This window comes from Protomyctophum parallelum, assembly GCF_964188405.1.
Source record: "Protomyctophum parallelum genome assembly, chromosome: 8".
NCBI lineage: Eukaryota > Metazoa > Chordata > Actinopteri > Myctophiformes > Myctophidae > Protomyctophum > Protomyctophum parallelum.
In genome coordinates, this window is record NC_139703.1 from 20,146,433 (window position 1) to 20,168,019 (window position 21,587).

At 41.7% G+C, this 21,587-nt stretch overlaps 1 protein-coding gene across 1 annotated transcript in view; it reads right to left on the bottom strand.

The window, feature by feature from the left end:
* Positions 1-1,154: 1,154 nt before the first annotated feature.
* The window catches only part of LOC310862535 (cadherin-22-like), a gene marked incomplete at both ends in the record, with an annotated part of 133,421 nt that continues 112,988 nt past the window's right edge, over positions 1,155-21,587 (bottom strand). The window contains 3 exons of the mRNA XM_083770479.1: positions 1,155-1,720; positions 18,958-19,059; positions 20,367-20,516. Of these exons, the coding sequence (XP_083626605.1) occupies positions 1,155-1,720; positions 18,958-19,059; positions 20,367-20,516 (818 nt within the window). The remainder of the gene's footprint in view (positions 1,721-18,957; positions 19,060-20,366; positions 20,517-21,587) is intronic.

Consider the following 21,587-nt stretch of genomic DNA (forward strand, 5'->3'; position numbering starts at 1 on the left):
TGTGTGTGTGTGTGTGTGTGTGTGTGTGTGTGTGCGTGCGTGCGTGCGTGCGTGTGCGCGTGCATGTGTGTTGTTGTGCCTTTATAGTTACTCAGTATTGGCTGTAAAGAGAATAAGAAAGAAAACGGCAGACGCACAATGTCTCGAATACAGTATATGTGACCCCTAAAAAAACACTTTATAAATCACAAAAATACGTACAGGAAATTCATGTCAATCCCAGGCAATCTTGCACGGGACTGAATTGGCACATCCTTTTCTGCTTTTAAATTTCCATCTGTCTTTTCAATTCACCGCTCTTCGGTTGCTTTGTTACAAAAAGAGCGTTCCTAGAAAATAACTGTGACCCTTGGCAAATGTCTCCCTCTTCAATGCCTGTTCATGTTCCACTTCCATTGGTCTCCTCCCTTCTTATTTTGAACACTTTCACGTAATAGTCCAGTGTGTCCAATTGCAGTCAGAATAAATAAATAAATATAGATAGAAATGAATAAATACATAAATATGTCACCCCCCCCCCCGTTAAATAAATACAGATGTTTTTAAACATATAATTTGTCTTCGATCTGCAAAACCCTAAGCGCCAACTGCTCTGAGTCCTCCCCGTATAATTTGAGTCCCACAGTAAACAAAAAACAAAGTTTCACCTCCATGATTTCAGACAGAAAATCATGCCTCCAGATTTAAATGATAATGTTGCTTTTCCTTGTGGGCCACCCAGTACCATTTTACAAAAGTTAGAGGTTTGTAAAGGGAATGGCGAATGAATCTCTCTCTTGCTCTCATCTTCTTTCTTATCACCCCATATGTTCAGTTTCCAGTTTAAGTAAGAAAGTAATTTAACATTTAAATACCGATTCATTTTCATAAAAATTAAATTCAAAGACACTGCCGCTGATTATCTTTTCTCCTTTCCACATTGAAACAGAGGAGTTGGTGTGCCTGTGTCCTGCTGACTCTCAAGGCCTATTCAGACTCCAGTTTTAGGTGATGAGGTGATCACCGTTTCGGTGGTCACCTCATCACCTAAAACTGGAGTCTGAATAGGCCTTCATCAGTCGAACGCTCGAGGGTCAGAGGAGGAGGAGGTAACATTACAGGCAGAAGAGCACAGCGGAGAGTTTTCAGGTCTCGGGTGCAAACCTAGCTCAGTGCTAGGACCCCTCCTCCTCCTCTGTGTTCCCCGGGGGAGCGTAGTAGCCCGCCAGCTGCTTGAAGCGCGGCCCCCAGTCGCCGAGGTAGGAGAAATCCTGCTCCGAGGTGGTGGACAGCGTGTGGATGGAGCTGAGCGAGAGCGCCGGCGAGCTGTTGCCCTCGAAGGCGTACGTCTGGAAAGAGTCGTACGGCGGGACCGACAGGTCTGCGTCCGCCTGCTCCACCTTCTTGCGGATGTAGCCTTTAAAGACGGTGAAGTCCGCCGCCACCACCGCCGCTGCCCCACCTCCTTTTGCGCCGACCCCTCCCGCCCCCGTCCGGCTGGCCGTCTGGACCCACTGGGGCAGCGAGCGTAGGTCCGCCGGCCCAGAGTCGGAGGAGCAGCTCTTGGCCTCGGGGAAGTCGTAGAGGTTCCTCAGGGCGCTCATGTCGTACGCCTGCGTGTCCTGCTCGCCTCCGCCCTCGTCGTTGTACTTGATGACGTTGTCGCGCATGTCCTCCTCGTCCTCGGACATCCGATGGCCCTTCCTGTGCCGCTTGAGGCTCACGATCAGCAAGACCAGGACTTTGATAGAAAGAGGGAAAGGGTAGAGAGAGGTAGAGAAAAGTGGCCGTGAGAGAGACATAAAACTAAAGATTATCATCTGGTGGGTATTGTGATATTAAATCATATGGAGAGTTTATGTAATTGTTTATGTAATTTTTTGTTCAGCATTACACACGTTGTTAAATGAGGCCCCCGATATGGTTTGAGGTAAATGGCACAAATCATAGGATGTTGAAAACTGTCATTAAGTGAAATCATGTGACTTGAATGAGGTTCAGGGACTGCATAATAAATATATTTGGAATACGAGCTGTCAGGCAAAAGGTTTGAAGAGGTCGATGGTAAAAGAGGAAGTGCACTTCATCAAAGTAAATATAAAGACATAACCATCTGAACCCCTGGGATATTATGCAAAGTCAGGTCCTTCAATAAGGTTTCTGTCAAGTAAAATGTTTTACTGGAATGTGCAAATTTGTTTAATGCAAGTATGAAAATTAACTTCATGGAGGCTAAAATCACACACGTTCTAATTTCCGTAAATTTGATCCTCCCTATAAAGACAAATTATATTTTAACTTTCATTTGCATGAGAACTGATTTTCCACAATCCTAATGGCTTTGCCCAGAATATGATTTCAGAGGCTTAAGGGATGTCAATCTTTCTTTCTGTTTCTATGTGCAACGCCCTGCACATAGAAACACACAGACACACACAATCTTTCCTTCAATACTTATGTGAGTCCAAAGCACCACAGAGTTAAAGTTTACTGTACATCACTGCCGAGAAACAGAGGACACCAACAATGGCGAGGTCTGGATAAATAAAAAAAAAGAATATAGATGGATCCCTTAATAGACTAATGAGACGAGAGGAACACAAAGGCTGCACGCATCTAAATAAATCAATGAAGATCTAATCTGAGTTTAGGTATAAATCTGAATTAAAAAAAGTTAAATGTTTGGATGGAACCCTTAATGGACTAATGATATGAGGAAAACAAAGGCTGTATGCATCTGGATAAATCAATGAAGGTTTAATCTCATCTTAGTTATTTTAATTACTGCCTACATATGTGATTAAGCAGATCTCAATTCGCCCCCCCCCCCCCCCCCCCACACACACACACACACACACACACACACACACACATCATTCGTCCTGAGGGATGCTCCGACTCCCTTGGGAACTTCAACTATGCTAGATGTTAGGCTCAAACTACCACCACTTCCCATCATGATAATGAAAACACACCACCACACATCTTTATGAATTATGGATGATGAGGGAAATTGGAGCGCTAATTCAGTCATATATAAAAAAAAAATCACACTGAAGTTAGACCATATATGTCACAGCTGCACTGTCCCACTGGAAAACAAACACGCACACACACACACACACACACACACACACACACACACACACACACACACACACACACACACACACACACACACACACACACACACAGTCTTTCATAAAACTATTGGAGAATCAACAGGGACTATTTAATGTCTCAGTCAGATCAACTCTGAACAGGGAACAGCCATTCTTTTTTATTTTCATAGTTAATTGCACCACAAATTATGAATACACTGATGTGTTTTGCTTTGTTGGTAACTGTATAATCGCAATATTTGCACGTGTGCTTTACCTAGATTATTGGTTCTTGAGTGATGCTTGCCACATCACTGTTGTGCCAATAATCACGGTAAAGCACACCCTTGGGTGTAATTGTTGTTTTTAGGATTGATTAAAACAATATTTTACTTGTTAGCTCTCAATGGTCTCGCACACTACTGTACATGTCTGCCTGCCTAAATATGTCCCAAACTGCCCCTAAGGTCTTCCACTGCTGGCATACTCGCTTTGCCTGAAAAAATGGCAACTAAAAAATACGGGGAAGCAGCTTTTTGCCGACGGCATGGAACAAACTCCCACTGTACCTTCGACAGGCAGCCTCTGTAGACATTTTGTTATTCATGTCCTCACTGTATTGCATTACTGCTACTATTTTTTTATGTTTATGCCTTGCTTTTCTTTTCTTTCTTTCTCCATTGCTCTGTAAAGCACTTTGAGCTGCATTTCATGTCATGAAAGTTGCTATACAAATAAAGTTATAATATTATTATTATTAATATTGTACTGTTGTATATTCAGATCCATCCCCAATCCCCACCTACAGTATAGATAGTTGTACAAATATGTACTTAATCTAATCTAACAAGAATAAGATCTTATGGGCATCCCTGGCATCAAATATTTGCAAATGGTGGTCCGCAGCAGCACAATACATATAACATTTGGGAATCCCTGGCATGAACATATTTGAGAACCACTGCACTACAAGTGTGTGAAACCCTTCCCTCTGCCTGTGCTTTCTTATTTCGGAACATGTCTGGGAAAACGTTGAATGTTGTGTTGTTTATGAACAGCAACTGACAAACATTACTCATTATACCTCAGCCACCTGAACAGCATTGGGTAATGCTGATGGATAATTTGTAATTAAGATTTATTGTTTATGAATGAGTGCCCTGTGTCCTGCTTAATTATAAATCACATTGATCCCACTGATTTTCATATCATTGCTGTCTCTGCCCCGTGAGATATCTCCTGTACTGTATGTTTATTTAGCAACATTCCGTGGCGTCTTACATGGGTCTCTATGCGCCCGAAGCAGACTTAGTCGACTTAGTCAGTCTTAGTCGGGTGCAATTATGGTTTGACCCTAAAAAAATTGCAACAGAAGGTTTCTCAACAGTTTTTTGTAGTATTAGGTGTCCTTAATAACATACTAAAAGTTTACCAAAGTTTGACCATGCGAAAGGTCAGATTTTCAAAATGGTTCCTTAAAAGGCCATTACTCTTTCATTATTCACAGTAGACAAGTAATGTTGGTGCCTAAACCCCATGTTTTGGTGATCTAGGAATCCAAGTAGCATATTTAAATTATAGTCAAGCAATTACAAGTACAATTATATAATAAAGCAATTGGTAATAAGGTTATAACAGTGTAATAGGACATTTCTCCCTTTTCTATATGCCGTAATGCCCAGGATTGGTGAATTCATCACCTATACACATAATTCACATTCTGTTGAAGCTTTCAGGAGATTTATTTTGATTTGTTTCCATACCAATAAGGAGTGCATTCATTATTAATGGTTGGTACTGTGACATTTGTAAAAGCATGGCTGCCAAGTGATAGACTGTAAAGGTGTCTGGCAAAATAATAATAATCCAAGTCCCCTAGGGCAGTGGCTCCCAAACTGGGGGTCGGGACAAACATTGTGAAAATAGGCGATCTACAAGCTCAGTCTTTGCAGCAAACACAGTTAGTAGGAACAAATTGCCACTTGTCTGGTCTATGAGGAAGATGGGACTCCTCAGTGGGGTGTTCAAGTCAGTACAGGTGGTGGAGTGTGGCACGGATAGGGTTCAGATGTACTTGTCACAGGCATCTTCTTATTCCAAAACTGTACTAGTTTGGGGTTTAAGTGCAAAATTAATTTCACTGGTAACCACAAGGTTACCAGCTCGAACCTGGGCTCCCCCAGAGTATAGTGTCGAGGACTAGGCGTAGACTCTGAACCCCTAATTGCTCCTGATGTGCTGGTTGGTGCCTTGCATTATTTCCGCCGCCATCAGTGTATGAATGTATGTGTGAATGGGTGAATGTAATGTACAATCTATGTAAAGCGCCTTGGATAAAGGCGCTATATAAATGCACCATTTACCATTTTAGTTTGAAAGTCCTTTTGGGAAGAAGATATGAACCCAAATAATAGTCATCAACCTGTTTGACCAATTCTGACCTGAGATCAGATTCATACGAGGTTTCCGCCGGACACACACTGGTCTGATGAACCCATTCTGACCTGAGATCAGATTCTAAAAATGTCAGTCGTTCTTCGATTTTTTTCAAAAATAGCAGACCTACAAGCTCGTATCGCGCCACTCGGTGGCGCGATATGAGCTTGTAGATCTGCTATTTTTCAATAGCTAAAGCATAACATGATGCTAACACCAAAATGGGTGCCCGGTCAGAATGGGTTAAAAGGAGTGTTGTTAAGTGTTTTGAAAATGTGGTTATTGAGAGACTTAGGTTCTGACAGCCCTGCACCAACCTCCATAATCACCCTCTTTGCACACTCATACTGATTGCCTTCCAAATGTATTAAAAGGTTGTCCAAAAAATCCTGCCACCCTAATTAAAACCCACACACCCTGTTTATCCAGCTGCCTTTGTCTGCCTTCTCCTACCAAACCACACCGTTTGCCCACATAACGCACTACTTTGCATCCATGCAACTGTCATAATTACTGTACAGTTTGCATTTGCATGAAAAACCATGTTATTGCGCAACATTTCACAGTGATGGGAATTACATCACATTTTAGGCCACACCCCATTTCACTGCGAGTGTGTGCGCACGCACACACACGGCGCAGCAGTACAGTACAGTACAGTACAGTATTGTACAGTACGGTATTGCACAGTACAGTACAGTACAGTACAGTACAGTACAGTACAGTACAGTACAGTACAGTACAGTACAGTACAGTACAGTACAGTACAGTACAGTACAGTACAGTATGGAACAATACAGTGGCATGGCTCGGCGCTCAAGTGTACTAGTCTATTTAATGTTTTTCATTTTTCGTGCTTGTCCACGATACAAAATATGAAGTTCCTGTGAGGTGGATAAGGGAAGGGCTGCAGATATTGGTTAATAATGAAAACAAAAGTGTGGCTGGGGTGTGCATAGTCAAAGATGAATTTTGATTGAGCCTAATTTGATTTACAGAGCTAACCAAAATGTCTCAATATTGCAAGCAATACTATCTGCCACCACCTTCTCAATTACTGAAAATTGTGACTATTAGTTTTGTTGTGTTTTGAGGATATCTTGAAGCCTTGTTCCAAAAGATATATAAATATTTGGACATTTATTACATATTTAGTTTAGTTAACGGGTGACCATTTCAGAGGATTTTAATAGCCACAAACGAAATATATGATTTCACAATTATCTAATTGTATCTCTGCAATTTGGACAAGTTCAATGGATTCCTAGACCCCAAAAACATAGGGTTAGACACAAATATTACTTGTCTGAATAATGAAGGAGTTAGGCTATTTTAATGATTCCGGACGCCATCTTGGACGCCACCTTGAAAATAACACCTTTCGCATGGTCAAACTTTGGTAAACTTTTAGTATGTTATTAAGGACACGTACTACTACAAAAAAGCAGTTGAGAAACCTTCTGTTGCAATTTTTTTAGGGTAGGGTGCCTTTTTTCATATATGCACTCGTCTAACTCCAACTAGTTTGAGTTGTGAACTACCCTTAAATAGAGGTATGGTATCTCTATAAAAATAGAGATACCATAAAGTACATTTCTGAACGCACCAAGTATTGCGAGACTTCCCACCGTTTCCTGTCTGGCAGCCAAATATCGCGATACTTCGGAGCCAGAAACGATACCTGCTGCGGTTTAGATCCTCAGATAAAATGATATACTGTGCACTCTGTGCACATCGAAAAGTAAGTGATTAGAGAACAACCTGTGATATGTCTTCTGTTATTTTCCAGAAGTGATTACTTTACAAAAGGTCTCAATTGTTCATGAATAATGTTTGTTATGAGCTGGTCCAGCCGGCTCCATTCACTGCCATGTATTCATTGCACTTCCTGTGTGAGTTTGGCTCCAATGAAAGTGTCCATGAAAGTGTCATGGCGCAGCCCAGTCACGTGACCACTTCCCTGCCTTCTCAGAGCTTCCTTGGTTTTGACCAAGGACTGGTTTTGACAGGATGTGATTGTATGAACTTCTCTTGACTGTAGGACACATAGCCCAAGAGGAGAATTAGCAAGAGAGGCCAACTTTGCTTTACTTCCCGTATCTGCGTGAGGTGGGCGGTAACATTATTAGGAGACGGGAAGAATGTTCGAGTCTATTCATTTCCAATGGGAGAGTGAACGTGGACACAGCTTCTGAACCATCCCTTAACTCCATGGTCACTGTTCAGATTTATGGCTTGCTACGATTTCTTTGCTAATTGATAACATACCGTGCTCCAACCCCTCTGAAAGGGGAAACAACTTTACATAGGGTCAAATGTATTTACTCAAATCTCAGGCCATTCGCAACCTAAATAACATAACTCCTTGTCTTTTATATATTTTTATTATATGATTTCATAACATACATTTAACACAATGAGCTTAGCTATTTTAGATCGGGTTAGTTGTTATAGCCCTTGTTCAGGCCTTTGATTATGATTAGTTAAAGATTAGTTAGTAACCTTTTTGATTAGGTAAAAAACCTGAATATGAGACAAGAATATACAATACATTTGTCAATAACAGGTTTACAACACAACACATATATTATTATTATTCATAGTTATTGCATGAATTCATATTTACCATTGGTCAATGTGAGGCTGCGTTTGGTCGCTGTGCAGTGTAATACACAGGGCTGGTCATCGTGCTACCACACGAGGTATTGGACTCTCTTAGTTTGAATCTGGTCCAAGGGGATACAGGCTAGGTGATTTAAGCCCTCTGTTCTGCTAGCCCTTCCTCCAGGGTCTGGCCATCAGCTCTTCCTGTGATTGGCTGTTTGTGCCCCAGGAAGTGAAATACATGTGCCGTGTGGCTGTCATGCTCTAAGGGACAGTGGACTGTGCCCACCCCCGTTGTGAGTTGAAAGGAAGTTCCTTATCAGATTCCCTGCTGTGAGCAGGGTTGGGACAGGACATTTTAACCTCCTCATAGTCTTTGTATGACTATACTTCAAGATTATAGATCAGTTCCACCCATGACATTACTGCTTTACAATAATTACATTATATGGATTATTATAACTTGTTAGTAGTTTTAGTAACAGTTGGTGCTTCTACTGATTCCTCCCTTTGAGAGAGACAGAAGTGTCCCATTTCACACCTCTATGTTAACTCAGTAAGAGTAAAGTCAGAGCCTGCTCTCGGTCACAGATCACACTGTTATCTTTAGTCGGTAACTGCCAGGGTTTGGGCAATTTGGTTAACAGCATATTTATGTAGACATTATTAATTAATAATAACGCTGAGCGTCATACTCAGCGCCACAGTCACCAAACTAAATACTGGACCCAAGGCACACAATATTTACAAGGTATTCATAGTAAAATGGCTTCTTTTAGCGAGACAAATCAGGAGAAAATCTACTTTGTTAATGACATTTCTTTATCCCAGCAACAAACTCTTGCGAGATTTGAGATGAGTCCGGAAGCCTCTCTCTGTCCATCTGAAATTTCACGGACAACACATAGGGGGCTCTGACCCCATATTTAAGATGAGAATATGTGAATATTATAACGTGAAATTAATGGACATATTTAAAACGATTAGAAACGATCCTTATGTGCCCAAATTAGAGCTGGCATACTTGCTCTGCATATTGACAGGCAGGCATCATTTTGTTGATGAATTGAACAAGGTGGACCCTCTTGTAAACAAGTGTTATTTTCCAGAAGTGATTACTTTACAAAAGGTCTCAATTGTTCATGAATAATGTTTGTTATGAGCTGGTCCAGCCGGCTCCATTCACTGCCATGTATTCATTGCACTTCCTGTGTGAGTTTCCGCTTTATTGGGTCGTCCACTCACAGTTAACAGTCTTTGTATTGAGTTGTGCTTGAATTTTACTGTAATTCTGCAAACTGTTAATACATATTTCAATCAGTCAATCAATCAATCAATCAAAAGCAGATATGGCATGGTTGAGGAGGATAGATTATGTAGTCTGTGTGATCTAAAGGAAATTGAAAATGAAATGCATTTTGTTTTTTATTGTCCATTCTACAACTCTATTAGGGAGAGACATTTTAATAAGATATATCCAAATCATGAATTTATATGGTTGGGGTACTTCGAGAAACTACGACTATTTAAAAAGTACACCTTGTCAGTTGTTTTCAATGTACTTTGTTAAATGTGTCATATAATCCCATATGGGATGGGCCAAAGTGGCATGACACGAAAATAAATATTTCATTCATTCATTATTTAAAAGTGAAATAAAATGCGTGTTCCAATGCTTAATAATTTAATTTCTATTAATTCCAGTGTTGTCTTCTTCTTCGGGTTTCATGGCAGTTGGCAAACCTAAATGGTGTATTACCGCCACCTACTAGACTGAGTGTGGAAACAGTGCTGTTGTCAGTGGAGGTCAGGGAGAAGCAAACCACGCCCACTATATTTAGGAGACCATTTGTAGGCTTTGTGTACCATTTCGCCTCTAGTGGCTCCAATGAAGTTGGCCCATCTTCATACATAAACCATCTTTGACGTAGCTCTGTGTAGTGTTCTCTATCTGAAAACAATATGATATATAAACCGTGTCCATTTTGCGACACGGGGTAGAGACATTTTGTAATTTGGCTGTATGTGGACTCATTCCATTTCCTTTCCATGGAGCGAGAATGAATGCCGATGCGATTCCAAATAAAAATGTGTTTGAAATCATTCCAACCAGATAGACCCACATTGGTCAAAGTAACTAATTTTTAGATCATCTGGGGGAAATAAATACATCTGCAGAGTCCCCCCCCACGCAATTATAGCCTACCCAAAGGTAAAACAAAGTCGGACAGTGTTTTATCCGCTCCCAAACTTTTTCGGGAGAAATAAACAGACATTGTTATTTCTGCAAACCGCATATAAATTTCCTTTCCTTTGAGCGAGAATGCTTGCCGATGCGATTATAAATAAAAATGACAGTGTTTGAAATCATTCCAACGCGATAGACCTCCCGAACGTCTAAATGTTTTGTCAGTCAAAAGATAACAGTTAGTTATGTCCGTCCGTCCGTCCTTTGTCTGTACACTTTTCTGCAAGCGACCAGTGGAACTGATTTGCACGCACGCACAGCCCTTTCCTTTTTTTGGCACAATCAATCAAATATATATTAATTACATCGATAACACACCTGTAGCCTATAATGTTTCGCCCTCTATATAAAAATGACAATATATAACTCTAATGTCGTATTTTGTCTGACGAGCAATGAATGTGCCTAGCTCTGGCTGTTAAAATAACATGTGGTAGCCTATTTTATTGGCTCAATACAAAGTCGGACAGTGTTTGGGTATTCAATATAGCGCTCACACCGTCACAATAATTATAGTTTGGTAAACTGAAATGAAAAAGAAAAAATAACTTCAGTTGTCCTGTAGAGTTGAAACTGCATGCTGCCTTGAATTAGTTGGAATGTGACATTTAGAAGACAATGGCAAGTCGTCAACCCCCCCCCACCACGGGGGGAGAGGTGTGAAGAGCATTAGAAGAGATGCAGGGAGAGAGTGGCCAATGGAATTGCACGAAAAACACGGTCATCTTGACCGTTAGCCGTCAGAGTAGTAGTGAGTTTAGTTCAGACATGCTAGTGTTAAGAGTTTTAACTTGACTTCAGTTCTATAAGCTTGAAAGGCAACACAATAGACTAGACTAGAGTGACATACATTAGGGTATTTTGCTTTTGTGATATGGCATAAGTGTTATATAAAAATATAAAGATCCGATCGGGAAAGATCGGTATCGGTATGTCTCAAAATCAAATGATCGGAATCGGATCTGGAGCAAAAAAACGCGATTGGGACATCCCTATCATCAGTATTATGATTGGTCTTTCAGGCCGCTTAGGTGGAGCCCGTAGAATTGTGGCTCAAACACAGGACCGCTGGGATTCTAGATAATTAGACATGGCTGTTTAGTTGTAACAACCGTGTCATAGTGGAATGATTGTTGGGCTTTTTATGTTACCATTAACATCACTGCATACAAATGTGAATCATTCACACTAAAGTGTTCTTTTATCAACCAAGGCCTTAGGTTACCTAGTAATAATGGGAATTATATTTCTTTAATCTTATGTGATCAGTCATTTTACAAGGGTAGATGTCAAGTCAGATTGTTTTGACGAAAGGACTCTCCATGCGTTCCTTAATTGTCTCTTCTCTCTCTCTTTCACAACAGGGACCTTGAGCAGGTACAGCAAACGCATGCCGATGAGAGGACACTTAGATAGATCATTACATGGTGGGTGCAATACATCTTCTGGAACGTACACATGCAGTCTGTTGCCTAAAACAAATGTGAGCAAACCCGCTGGAGAAGACAGACCATCTATTATGGTGTCTGTGATGTCCAGGATGGCACAGAATGTTTGATGCTCTAAGCTCACATGACTACAGCCATGCTCGAGTAAACTGAGATATATGGCCAGATCATTTAGTTCTCAAACTAGATGGATGGTACTTGCTTATGTGTGACATAAAGGGGACTGCAAATACAGTAAAGCAGTGGTTCTCAAACCTTTTCATGTCAAGCAGACCCAAATTTAATATACATGTATTTTGCCACTGACCCCATCCAAGATTTGTTTGTTTCCAAACTAGTTTTTGAAAGATTTGGGGAAAATACCAGATCTACGAGCTTATAAGCTATTTTCAAATTGCCGATGTATAGGGTTAAAGTGGTTAAATAGAATTTGATGCTATATTAAACACACTGAGGGTCACAAGCATATGAATCTATACAAAAGACTTGTTACAGGTCCCAGTAATTGTCTTTATTTTGTGTAAATTACCTGAAAAATAACTTGCTGAGGGGAAAACGGCCCGCTCGGAAGAGCGGCGTCCGGGCAAAGAGGAAAAACTCACTGAAAAGCGTCTGGGGGCTTTTTTATGCAATATCTCTGAGTGATAATGTACAATCACACTCCACTTGCATTGTTTGGTGCGGTCTGCTGGGACCGCCAGCATCTCAGCTCATTGTGTTTATTCTCCTCTATAAATGGGAGTTAATTGCCACGGGGTCCAGGAAGCCGTCACAGCTACGTGATAGGCTCTGGAGCGTGCCGCCATGTGTGCCAAGCATTCGCTCAGACAATTACTCTCAATTCTCACTGATGAGGAGAGTAATGGGAGGTGGGGACCTTGACACTGCAAACTGTTTTGTACATACAGATCAGCTGCTTCTTGTAAATGCAGGCCATATAATTTCTATCACATCGCAATGCGTGGGTGGTGGTAATGTGCTTTTCTTTGGGGATAATTATAACTATTTATTTTACTGGTAATACTGTGTGTTTTTGGTAGGATTGGTAAAGGCAAGATATTTTAATGTCAGACTGTAGCTTACGCCATTAATCAAAGTGGCTTGTGTAAAACAACGGAATCAACAACTTACAGTCTGACATTCACTTTTGACTTAAATCTTGCCAGTGTGCGTGCATCAGACTCATACATCACTGTATCTGTTATGCACACCATAAACGCTACTGCTGCCACGGGTTGCCTACAGTATCTAGCTACAGGTTAGCATGTCCGAGGCAATGTACAAGTGCATAGCTACATGCTCTAACTCTGTAGGAACCATAATGTATACCTGTACCATTACCTCCACATGCAATGGCCCCGGCCCCCCTTGTGTACAGGTGTTTCAATAAGCGTTCCTGACAAGACGGCTCATTTCCCCTTGGGCCACGCTGGCTGAGCGAGCCCAGGAGTTCATCACGGCAGATGGCTGGTAATTGGAACGGATGCGTGCAGATGCTGCAGCGCAGTGGAATGGATTCATCACATCGGGCCTCCTTAAATGAACTGATAGAGGGACTGTTTGCTTGTAGGGTAATTAGGCAGAAATGTGTTTTCATTGTTCTCATCATCCAACAATTGATGTAATAGGGGTGGTCCGGCCTCGGGAGAAGGAGCACGCTCTCTGCTTGGGCTAGGTTGTTTAATGGCTGTGTGCTTGTGTGGGTGGGGCTGCTCCCTCAGTCCCTCACTACAAAGGAGTCTACTAAAGATGTGTTGTGGGCTAAATATTTGCACTGCAGTTATGCACTTACAGTAAGCCCTTCGTACTTCGTACAATAAATAGTGAAAATAGCCTATCAGATAAGCTTACAGATTTAATTTTTTTGTATTATCTTTTTTAAATACAAATTTGAGAATATTTCTTTAAATATTTCGCCCCAAATTATGGACTCCAGGGTTAAATCGGTTAAGGGTGGAAAGATGCAATCTTCAAATGTGTGTGTCCGTATGTGCATTGGAAGTGTGCGTATTGTGCGTGCAAGAACAGGACAAATCTTATCCATGTATACGTACATTACAGTATGTTGTCATGCTTTTAGAGGGAGCAGCAAAGTATTTGGCTAATGTGATGATTGCTGTAGCTTTCACATGGCGGCTCACTCCAGTCCAGCTAGCTACTCTATTAATACCAGCGAACAACTGTTGGAACACTGCTGTCCATTTTCATTCCCCTGAGCCCAGCACTTGCAGCTCCTACAATCTACTGTCCACACAGTGGACAGTCAGGCAGCATCAGGTGCTGCCACTCAATCTGTGCATCCAGCCGTGAGGGAGTATTTTCTACCACTCAACAGCACTCAGTTGAATCTGTGGTGACTGGTTTGTCACAAGCAGTGCAAACTGACTAGGTGTGCAAGTGCAACAGTTAATACAACTAATTGATTCAATCAATTTAAATGAATAATAATACTAATAATAATGATAATCAGATTTACAATTTGTTGATTTTGGAGGACTTTTTATTTTATATATAGTTTAGCTTTTTCAAAAGTATCGAAAATTGGCGTGCGGTGCGTTGTGAACTTGTATTATGGTGTGACACTGTACGAATATTTCACATTGATATCTAATAATAAATGTTTAAAGTATTGCTAATTTGCAGCCCTAAATCTGACACCATGACATAAAGAATGGAGTCTCTTTGTGTCTCCATAGGGAACCACTGCACCACTGCACTGCACGTCGTCAAATTATTGGCTTAGGAATGTGACAAAAAAAAGAAAACACATATCAAAACATTCATAATCCATAGTAATCCATAGACAAGAAAATATATATATTTTGGCGGGTGAACTAACCCTAACCCTTAAGCTTCTTGGCAAGTTTAGACGCTTACATTAAGTTTGTTTGTATAAGTTCCAGAGCCCAGAGCAACAAACCTTGGCACTTTACCAACCACACATATATAATATAGCTGCAAGCAGCGTTAAGGCGGGACCAAGAAAGAAGACAATACGCAATAAGAACAATATGCACATATAAGAATCACGGGCTGAGTTGCCGGTACCCGGATTTGAACGCATGACCTTGTGCTCCAAAGGAAAAAGCTCTACCAGCTGAGCTATACAGACACAGTCAATTGACTCATTCTAAACAGTAACATCATTCAGTGTTTTGGTAAGAAGTATGTGTGTCCTCATTTTGGGCATGTCATTATCCATTTCTACAGTGTGTTGGATGCTCATGTTTTCACTTACAAACTTCTCTTCAACTGGTATTTCAGTAATGGTTCATAGATTGTGTGTAGGACGTTTCACGCAAATTGCTCAAAAATCCAGGCAGAAAATCAGGTATATGAATCCTCAAACTGAGGGCGGAGCTTACTTGTCAAAGTGACAGATATGTTCCCCATAATTCATGGAACATGTGGAAACAAGTGCCATGACTTTTGCCCAAACAAAGCATGAGTTATGACGGTTCAAAGGTTTAGTGCCCCCCTTTGCCTAATTGGAGTAAAACTGCTTGCAGTACTATTTGGCATGACCCTCTACAATACTGTAAAGTGACATAAGCATATGACACTGCATATGTATTATCATTTTTTCACTTAAAAACAATTTACTATGATTTCTTATCCGTATAGGTCCAAAGTTCACGCGTAGACGTTTTTGTGCATTTTGATCAAAGATCCTGGGAGGAGATACATTTTAACTGTTTTTCATATGATTCAAAATGGTGGGTGATCTAAAGGTCAGAGGTCAAAAGTCAGAACACAAAAGTTGTTCGGCATGATGAGACACATAATTGTGTATCAAAGTGTCATTGCCAATGGTCAAACGGTTCATGAGCTATGCACGTTCAAAGTTTGCATTTTCAATTGAGTGCTATAGCGCCACCATTTGGCCTATCGTCATGGGCTTCGCATAGTCACCGTTTGGCATGGCCCTCTACCAGATTACCAGATTTCACGAAAACCGACTGCACGGTTCAGCCAGAACTACTATTTTTGGTGGAAGGAGAAGAAGAAGAAAAAAACCCCACAAAAACAAATATAGCTGCAAGCAGCGATAAGGCGGGACCAAGGAGAGGGAGATAGAGAGAGAGGGGTGAAGAGAGAGAGAGATAGAGGGAGAGAGAGAGAGAGAGAGAGAGAGAGAGGGGGGGGGGGTGTAGAGAGAAAGAGAGAGAGAGAGAGAGAGAGAGGGGGGGGGTGGAGAGAGAGAGAGAGGGGGGTGGAGAGAGAGAGAGAGAGAGAGAGAGAGAGAGAGGGGAGAGAGAGAGAGAGAGAGAGAGAGAGGGGGAGAGAGAGACAGAGAGAGAGAGGGAGAGAGAGAGAAGACAGAATACACTTATTACACTATTACACCACTATTACACTATTGCACTATTACACTTATTACACTATTAAACTAAATACACTTATTACAAAATTAGACTTAATACACTACTTCACTATTACACTACTACACTTATATTACACTATTACACTACAATTAATCTATTACACTAAATACACTTATTACACTATTACAAAATTAGACTTAATACACTATTTCACTATTACACTATTAAACTATTATTACACTACTTATTACAGTTACTAGTATCTCTCTTATTGTGATGCCATTTTGGAGGGCAGGGCCAAAAGGCATAATAATGCATAATATCAATTTTATTTCTATATAAAAAGCAGTAAATGGCCATTTATGATGATGTACAATAAGAGCGCCCCTCATATTTCACATGGGTGTGATTTATTTTACTTTGTACTTGCATGCTTGAGACGTTTCCTTTCCCAGTTAAAAACTATGTTTTTGTTTAAGTTACAAGTCTAGCATTAAATACTAGCATTTTTATTTTAACAATGAGAACATTAGAGGTAGCTCTTTTAATAGTTATCTTCCATGGAGGACCCTGGTGGTGCCACTTTCACAACCCACATGGCGCACTGCTTACTATCAGCGTGAGATGAGCACTGTTGAGTCACTCACAACCATTCAACAACAACGTTCTGAAAACACAATAACAAGCCAACCAGTGATGATAGTATTGTTGAGACTTGGCACCCTGGCAGGCATTGATGTGTGCACGTTCTGCCAGATTTACTTTGTGGTACAACAGTGTCGACTCGCGTGCCAAAAACAGACGATCCACAAGCGCACGGCGCATCGCCCAACCGTTCTTAACTTCAGAAACACGCCACATTCGGGGCGCAACACCGCCTTACGATAGGCATATTTTAAAAACACATATTTTAAGTTAACTTTATTGGTGAGGCGTGTTAGAGCGGGTTAAATAAAGCAATAAAGCATAATGGGATTTAACTTGTCCTCCTGCGAGTAAGTTTGGTAATCATGCGCCTGCCATACCGTGTTGTGGAGCTGCATGCTTAGCTGGGCTTCATGGCTATTTGCATTCACCGACGCTGTTGTCACCAATAAATCCAAAAAGCCGACATTTTCGCATATGGGGGGTGAAGGAAGGAAGACAGGTTCTCAATCACACGCAATTCACGTGCACAGTTGATGTGCAGATTGCGTACAGTGTGAGAATACATGGGCTTCAAAATAAAAGCAATGCGGTTTTAGTCCACCCATATGGTAAGGAAAGTATGTTTTATTTTCTAATTATCAAGTAATCTTTCACGGGCCGGTCAGAATCAGCCAGCGGGCCGTATCTGGCCCGCGGGCCGTACAATGCCCAGGTCTGGTCTACAGACATGTACCATACAGTATGCAGCATGTCTGGCTTTTAGAAACTTGATGAATAAATCATGCTCCTTCTTTCGACGACGCCACACCGGAATATGTCTTGGCTAATGGGAAACACGGCTTTAACTCGCCTCATTACAGAGGCTGTTTGAAAGCAAGAAAGCAAAGCAAAACAAGCAACCCGTTATTCAAAGTTGAAGCGAACCCTGTGTCACGCCATCCATCATTCATAGCCCACATAATGTAAAACATATGTAAAGTGTTGCGCGCCAGGGAGACAAAACATCTTGATCTGTGGCTCAGAAGAGCGGGATGAGGAGAGTGAGAGAGCCGGCTCATCAAACTTTCAGTGATGACAATGCTAACCCTCTCAGGCCCTCCTCTTCCTCTGAGAGAGAGAGAGAGAGAGAGAGAGAGAGAGTATGTGCGTTGCGTGCGTCACGTGTGTGTGTGTTCGCACGTTTGTGTTTGAGTGTAATATAGCATAATTTGTGTTAGTATGTGTTTGTGTAACTGTGTGCACGTTGGGGTGTGTGTTTGACAGCTTCTGTTTTTGTGCGTGCGTGTGTGCACGCATGCGCGTGCGTATGTGTATGTGTAGGGCTCGCGTTCACAAACAACTTTGTAACAGAGAAAGTGAAGAAAGGCTTGTCTATTTAAAGCCTTCTGTTCCAGAGGGATACAGTGCTGAGGCAGCTCTTTTTGCCTGTTTGCAGCCCCCTCTCCCCCCTCTTCCATCCCATCTTCAGTGTGCATGGCACAGAACAAAGTGACTTGACATCACTGATAAAGCCAGGCGGCATCGGCTGTACAGGCAGAAGAAGCTGTCCCTTCGTAAAAAATAGTAGTATTTTCTTTCTCCTTGTTTTTGGCTGCTGTGTGTGTGTGTGTGTGTGATGCCAATGCTGAAATATAGATAACTTAAAAAAAAGTGGGCATTAAAGTATGCTTGGTTGCGTGAATTTCTGAGTGGAGTGAACTTTCTTTTTAAAGATTTTTTTTTACAGTACTTGCTTCATAAGATCTTCATAAGATCTGACACTAAGAGTCCATTTTGTTAAATGTATACACTGTGAGTTACAGCACATTAGCACTCAGGAATTCACTGTTTACTGTCATATTAACAGAATTGTGGGAGTGATTTGTTGATCCCATGGAGCTTCACCGATGGCTGATGGCTGTGGTTCTTCACAATGAGCGCTCAGGGGTAGCTGTTAGGGGTTAATTGCCTTGCTCAGGGACACTTTGACACTTTGACACGGGCTCGCCGGGAGGCGAACCGATGACTTTATGATTACCACTAAGCTACGGTCGCCCCTAGAAACCGTTTATTTCAACTTTAGAGCACCTTTCTGACGGGAAATGTGATGGACGTGCTGTTTTGAAGGTGTGGTCCGTGATGAAGAGGAACCCCCGTGCCCCTTCATCATACTTATGTTGAACACTTACCGATAAGGATGAGCATGCAGACCAGCAGCGCTATGAGAGCTCCGGGGCTGAGAGCAGCACTCATCACGTAGGCTGTAGCGTTGCAGGATTGGATGGCTCCATCTGTAGTGCAAAGAGAGAGAGAGAAAAAGAAGCACTCCATTTGTATTCAAAAAGCGGCCCTTGAATCTCACTAATGCTAATACCGCTGTGTTTTACCACGTTTTGACACCAGTTATTTATTTTTACATTGCCAGTGTAAACTCAATCATACCCCAATGTAGGTAGTATAATACCCATATAAACATGACTGATAATCCCAATCAAGGTCAGATCTTAATCACAGTAAGCAAGCTAGAGACACAGCTATTACAGTTGTACAGTTCATTACTCACACCCTTATGCCAATTGGCAATGGCACTGTCATGAAACTTATAGTGCTCCAGGAAAATAATTAACTTTTGGATTGAAAAGGTCAAACGTAAAGGTCACAATCAAAGGCAAGGTAAACATTGAGGGCAGATGGGGAGATCTCCATGGCACTTGGTGGGGTTACCAGTAGGCAGGTATAGGCTTGAGATACTCAAGAACAAGGTCGAAATTACATAATCCGTCATATCTAACAATTGTATAGGGTTAGTTAGAGGATGTATGCACTCAACTGAGTGCAATGTTTCAGCATGTAAACTCCATAATCAGATTTTGACAGATTGTTTTGTTTTGTTTGTTGTGTGTAAAATATCACTGGACACAGAACGAGAATATCATCGCATTCAGGAAAGAAAATACATGAAAAACCCTGCTGTGCAGGTATAGTAGAATCTCGATCACCAATGGATTATGCTGTAAACAGGTAAGCACTTTAAATTACTTATTGCTGTAGGCCAAGTGTAAACCAATGATTTACTGTCATTTGAGTGTTATTTGTTCACATGTAAGAGATGCAGTTAAGACGTAACTGACTTGACTTAGTCCACTTTGCCCCCTTGGGAGCATAGGGCATCCACCATGGATCTTCACGTCACTCGAGAGCAAACTCGATGCAATAAGGGATGGCCAAAATGAGCAGACCCATAAACTGACAATGCATAACTTCTAGATCATGATGACGAGAGAATTTCCAATATCTTTTTTTCAGAAAGTATATAAGCCTCGGACAAAGATAACTTGGATGGTGACAAATCATGGCAATAAGCAATTCTTTGGGGGCCAAAAAATATATAAAGAAGAAAAACAACAACAAAAAAAGTCAGAGTCAGCTTTGTCCGAGGCTTAGGCCTACAGGTCTTTTAAATAAATACTTTCTGAAACATCTATGGGAAAAAATGAATGGAAAATTCTCTTCTGGGGGGCGGGACTGCAGCGTTCTATTTCTGGTGCATGACACCCAGAAGAAGAACGTAACTTAGTATAAATGGCGGTTAACTCACCGCGGTCGCAGCCACATATGCGAATGGTCAGCGTGCCTGTGGAGCTGAGGGAGGGAGGCCCACTGTCCACCACCAGTATGGGCAGGAAGTAGACGTTCTGCTCATGGCGGTTGAAACCTGAACGCTGGGTGCGGATACCAGCCGTGTTGTCTGGCATGGTGGGGGCGAGAGAGAGAGAGAGAGAGAGAAAGAGAGAGAGAGAGAGAGAGAGAGAGAGAGAGAGAGAGAGAGAGAGAGAGAGAGAGAGAGAGAGATAAACAAATGAGGAACATGAACTAAGTCTGGTGACACTGCACAGACTGAAATGAATGTGTCTGTTTTCTTAATAGAAACTCCTTTATATTCATGACCTTTTATGCATTTGTATTATGCATCCCCATGTATGATGTAGATCAGTCATATGTACTGCACGTTTACGCTCTTCTCTCTATATATTTTTTAACTGCAATTATGAGCTGCACAACCAACAATTTCACCCATGTTACTTGTAGTGTGATACAGTGACAATAAATATTCTGAACGTATAAATGTAACAAAAGACAGACACTGCAAGGTGGAGGTTTTCAAGAACAACCGTCGTTATTTAAATTTACAGCCTTTCCTAAATGAAGTCCTATTATTACTGCAAGCAAGACAGTGTGTTACTGAACGCTTCTAGCCTCGGCTCACATCTTCACTCAGACCACTTTCAGCATCCAGACAACCAGAACGTCTGTGTTAGCGGCTGATTACTAAAGCCCGACACACACCTTCTGCGACCGCCGCGCGTAGCACCGCGGCACAGTATTGCCGCGCGCCATAGCCGCACGGCAACACCAACAGGACGCGGCGCGCTACCACGCGGCTGGGGAGTTTTGTTGACTATTCCATTGCCACGCCCACGGATAGCCGGGTGGAGGCCGCGCGGCAACGCCTGGAAAATAGAACAGCGGTGCATCGGCGCGGCAGGCGAGGCGTGACCGCGCGCCAGTGCGCGTCGGACGCAGCCGGTGTGCGATAGGTTCATTGAAAATAATGGAGGCGGCTGTGTCCGCCGCGCGGCGACGCAGCCGGTGTGTGGTGGGCTTAAGTCACCGCTACCTCGCAATTACAATATTAACGCTTCTGATGACCTATAAAAAGACGGTAGCCAAATTAGCTTTAGCCGATTTAGCTTGTGTTTCATTTTTTATTATTATATATAATTGGTATAATTGCCATATGTACACAGTGACAGACATA